This window comes from Protobothrops mucrosquamatus, unplaced genomic scaffold (assembly GCF_001527695.2).
Source record: "Protobothrops mucrosquamatus isolate PMUCROS unplaced genomic scaffold, P.Mucros_1.0 scaffold1102, whole genome shotgun sequence".
NCBI classification, from domain to species: Eukaryota; Metazoa; Chordata; class Lepidosauria; order Squamata; family Viperidae; genus Protobothrops; species Protobothrops mucrosquamatus.
Window position 1 is genome coordinate 241,919 of NW_015387323.1, and position 4,189 is coordinate 246,107.

Here is a 4,189-nt window from a genome sequence, read left to right on the forward strand (position 1 = left end):
GCTCCAGTTGCTCGGGTCCATGGCGGCGGTAACGAGCGGGGGAGGGGGTTCAGCTCGGCTAGAGGGGGGGTCGGGAAGGGAGGGGGGAGCGAGTGGGGAGCAGCAGCAACGTCGCGCGGGCGGGGGGAGTGAGGTGGGAGGGGGATAGAGCGAGGAGGCAGCGGCGCGAGGATGCCTCAGCGCGCACGCTGATTGGCTCCTGCGCGCGCGCGCGCGTTCCCCCCTCCCGCACCACAGCGTTTCTGAGCGGCAGGGGGAAAAGGGGTGTGGAAAAGGCGGCAGGTAGTGATTGGGTGGGGCTGTAGTCCTCGTTCCCGACGTGCGCGGGACCGTACAAGGGAACCCACGTGTGGTGCCTGCTGATTGGGCGGACTGGCGAGCGCTGTGACCGTAGGGCTCATTCTTTTAAAGACTAAAGTTGATTGGCCAATGGCAAGACGGCCGCGCGCGAGTAACGGTTGTCTTTCTCTCCTCGCCGTTATTTTTTTTCTTATCTGAGTGACATGGACCCGTTTTACAAAATGGCCGCCAGCCTTGATCTTTTCATCTTCTAATTTGGTTACATTTTTGCTGCCAGCCGTCCATATTATTCGGCTTTACATCGATTTAATCTTTACTGGTAAAAAGCGCAAGAAGGATTTACGAAGTCCATATATTAACCTGTTAAGTTTTAATTATTGTATTGACCAGTAAAGAGCTCCGTTGCAGAGGACAAGTGAAGTACCTTATAATGTAAAGTATACATGTACCTTGCGTTCGTGAGAAGCTGTAACACGGGATTTTTTTTTCTTCTAACAAAACTATTCAGGAAGCATAGTGCCTTCCTCTCTTTTGTATACAAAACAAAGCATTATCAATGTTTAAATAATAAATTGATTTAAAAATTCTTGGGGAAAAACAAGTCAAGTAAGTTAAGAAGTGATCCTGATTCTAGCATAGTTACCCTATAAATGCCTGGGTGAAAAGATATCTCTTAACTGATCAGCCAAAGATAGCTTTAGGCAAGCCAATATAGGTACTCAATTTATGACCACAATTGAGCCCAAAATTTATGTTGTTAAGTGAGAAATCCTTTAAGTGAGTTTTGCCCGATTTTACAACTTTTCTTGCCACTTTTGTTAAGTGAATCACTGCAGTTGTTAAATTAGTAACATGGTTGTTAAGTGAATCTGATTTCCCCATTGACTGCTTGTCAGGTAGCAAAAGGAGAATCCATGTCTTCAGGATACTGCAACCATCATAAATGTGAATTGTCAAGCATCTGAATGTAAATCACGTGCCCATGGAGATGCTAAGTGAGAAAAACTGTCATAAGTCACTTTTTTCAGTGATGTAACATTGAACAGTCACTAAACAAACTGTTTGTCAGTCGCAGACTACCTATACCTCCAAAGAAATAAATTTCCACTGATGGATAACTGTTGGGCCACAATATAAGTGAGTGCATTTTTAAATACGCTTTTGTTTTAACTATTTTTACCTGCTCCTGGATAGAAAAATGGGATATAAATCAATGTGAAATACAATAAGAGCAACAGATTGATCCAATGTTTTTAACTGATTTTTTTTCTTTTTGTGTACTACTACATGCCCCTTTGGTGAAGTGGTTAAGGAATCAAGCTAGAAACCAGGAGTTGTAGTGCCACCTTTTGCACAAAGCCGGCTGGGTGACCTTGGGCCAGTCCTCTTTCAGCCCTCGGTTAGCAGGCATTAGCTAGCCAATTCTGGAAAAAAGAAAATTGCAGGGACTTATCTAGGCAGTTTCCAAGACTCAGACAGAATTCAACAGAAGAAAAAAGGGAATTCAAGAAAAATGGAGTAGAAATTTGTATTAAGTATTAATAAGCAATAGTAGATATGCTACTGCAGAGCTGTGAGAGCTGCATAACTGAGAACTTAAAGTTAGAGCTCTGAACAGGTCTTTGTACATTGCCAAAACTTGCTGGAAATTTGTCATTTTTTACATTGAAATTTATTTCTAGTGAACAATAAAATAAAATAACATTTCTTTACACTTGAAAAAATTGCAATTCTGATTTTCACTTATTTTACATTTGTCCGCTTTCTTCTAAGGAAATCCAGTGATATATAGTCCCTGAATTCATACCTGCCATGCTGAAATTTAACAGGATTGCCATGTTGGGAAAATATATATGGCTACTGACCACAACAAAGAGATCCAAGTATAATGACTTGGCATGATGTGCATATTTAACCATGGTTAAATCATGGTTTAACTTGACCTGAACCCTTTTAGTAGTTCTCAAGCCAATTAACATCACTGGATTAGGATATGCTCCTAATCTTCCTCTCTCTAATACTGATAAAATGTATTTATTACTTCGAATTGCATGCAGTACAAAGTATTTAATGAAGTCTTCAAAATCCACTTTACCATAGTCCGGATAAGCTGTTTTCACACAGCATCTTGGATCACAAATTAGCCAACTGCTTTTGTATGTGGTTATTTTATGTCTTGGTGTGTTGATCAGAAAGCTGTACTGTATTGAATAAACCATGTCCTGCAGGTGTAATCCTTTCCTTGGATATCTGTAAAGGAGACAAATAATGCTCATGTTATCAGGCCAGTGTCCACATATATAATTCACAGCTGACAGGATGCAAGAGATAATGGTGGCATTTGTGTGATCCTCTCATCATGCATGTATCATTTTGATATCACAGGGGTTTGCTACAAATGCTCATCCATTTTCTGTGGATTGATCGCCATATCGTTTCCAGTTGTTGCAGACATTTTCTTAGGTGCCAGGTTTCCAAATTCTGCCCTGGCAGCTTCCAAGAACCTTGTTTTAAAAGCACATCAAAATACAAGGTCAGCATTTCTTTATACTTATCTGGTCTGAGCAAATTAGATATCTTTCTAGTGACTACAGTTTACTTCTGTATATCTTATCAATTACCAGATGACAATAATAAAAAGTGCTTTCATTGCAGTTGTACAATCCAGATGTATGCATATTTATAGTATTCAATTATATTTACGACCAAATATAACGAATTGATGCAGTGTGCTGAAACATACAGAACGCATCATGTTTATCGTAGGAGCAATACTACGTTTCGTGCCTGAATAGGAGAAAGTCAAAGAAAATGGCTGACGAGCCAAACGATTACAGCTAGAAGAGACACACTCTTCCCGGTTTTGTTCACCCAATCCTTTCAACTGGCTGAGTCACTTACAGAAACATAGTAACAAACTACATCTCTGTAATTCCACCAACCAATTTTCTCTAAGCACATGCGGACTGCGTACGTACGCCAATTCCGCGCTCGTAGATCAGAAAGACGCATGCGCTCCAGGAAGGAACGGAACCGTGCACGGAGAGATGCGGAGGCACTGCGAAAACAATATGCTCGTGCTCGGCAGTCGCGCGCGCCTGAACGCAAGAGAAGTTGTGAATAAAGTAAAGTGCATGCGCCTCACGGGTCTTGTGATTCCAGATTTACACCGCGTCCGGCGCGGTGTGCAAGAAGCTCGGTTTGCGCATGCGCTTTTCCACAAATGTGAGAATGCGGGGATAATGTGCCGCATGCGTAATAAGAGCGGCTAGTAATTCTAACTTCCGGGTGGCGACTGGAGGTGGGGTCGCTATTTTACTGGATGCTTGGGCAAGATCGGTGAACGTTTGAACGGCTCTTTAAATAATTGCAGTTAGATTGGTGCTCCGAATGGATTTATTGAGAAAGCTTACCTTTGCTGCAGCCTTAGGTGTACTTTATACAATTTTGCCTCCCGCCCCTCCTTGGGAATCCGAATTGATATGTAGAAATGAATTTTGCTACCTTTGCAAAAAAAAAAATGGGGGCACTTTTGTTTTAAGTATCCAATCCCATCACACTGTACTGCAAGATTCCTTTTGAAATCTTCACTCTACCCCAACCATCCTCAGAGAGGCTGTTAGGAGAATTGAGGGGGTCCATGCTACTCTGAGCTTGGTTGCTCTTGCAGACGTTTCATTGCCCAAACTAGGACTCCGACTGGGTGGCCCCGGGGGAGGAGGCAAGGGCAGGTCTTGAGACTGTTGTATGGGAGGAGTTTGACTCTGTGGCTCCCGAGGACGTGGACAGGATCCTGGGGGGACTGAATGCAACCACATGTTTATTGGATCCGTGCCCCTCCTGGTTGGTACTGGCAGCTCGGGAGGGAACACGAGCCTGGCTCCAGGGA

General features: G+C 43.0%; 1 protein-coding gene and 1 pseudogene across 1 annotated transcript in view; one reads left to right on the top strand and one right to left on the bottom strand.

The window, feature by feature from the left end:
• LOC107291274 overlaps nucleotides 1-3,312 on the bottom strand; it is a 26,306-nt pseudogene extending 22,994 nt beyond the window's left edge.
• Nucleotides 3,313-3,347: 35 nt separating this feature from the next.
• LOC107291276 (major vault protein-like) overlaps nucleotides 3,348-4,189 on the top strand; it is a 43,783-nt gene continuing 42,941 nt past the window's right edge. Inside the window, 1 exon segment of the mRNA XM_015820265.1 lies at nucleotides 3,348-3,533. Within this exon segment, the coding sequence (XP_015675751.1) occupies nucleotides 3,348-3,533 (186 nt within the window).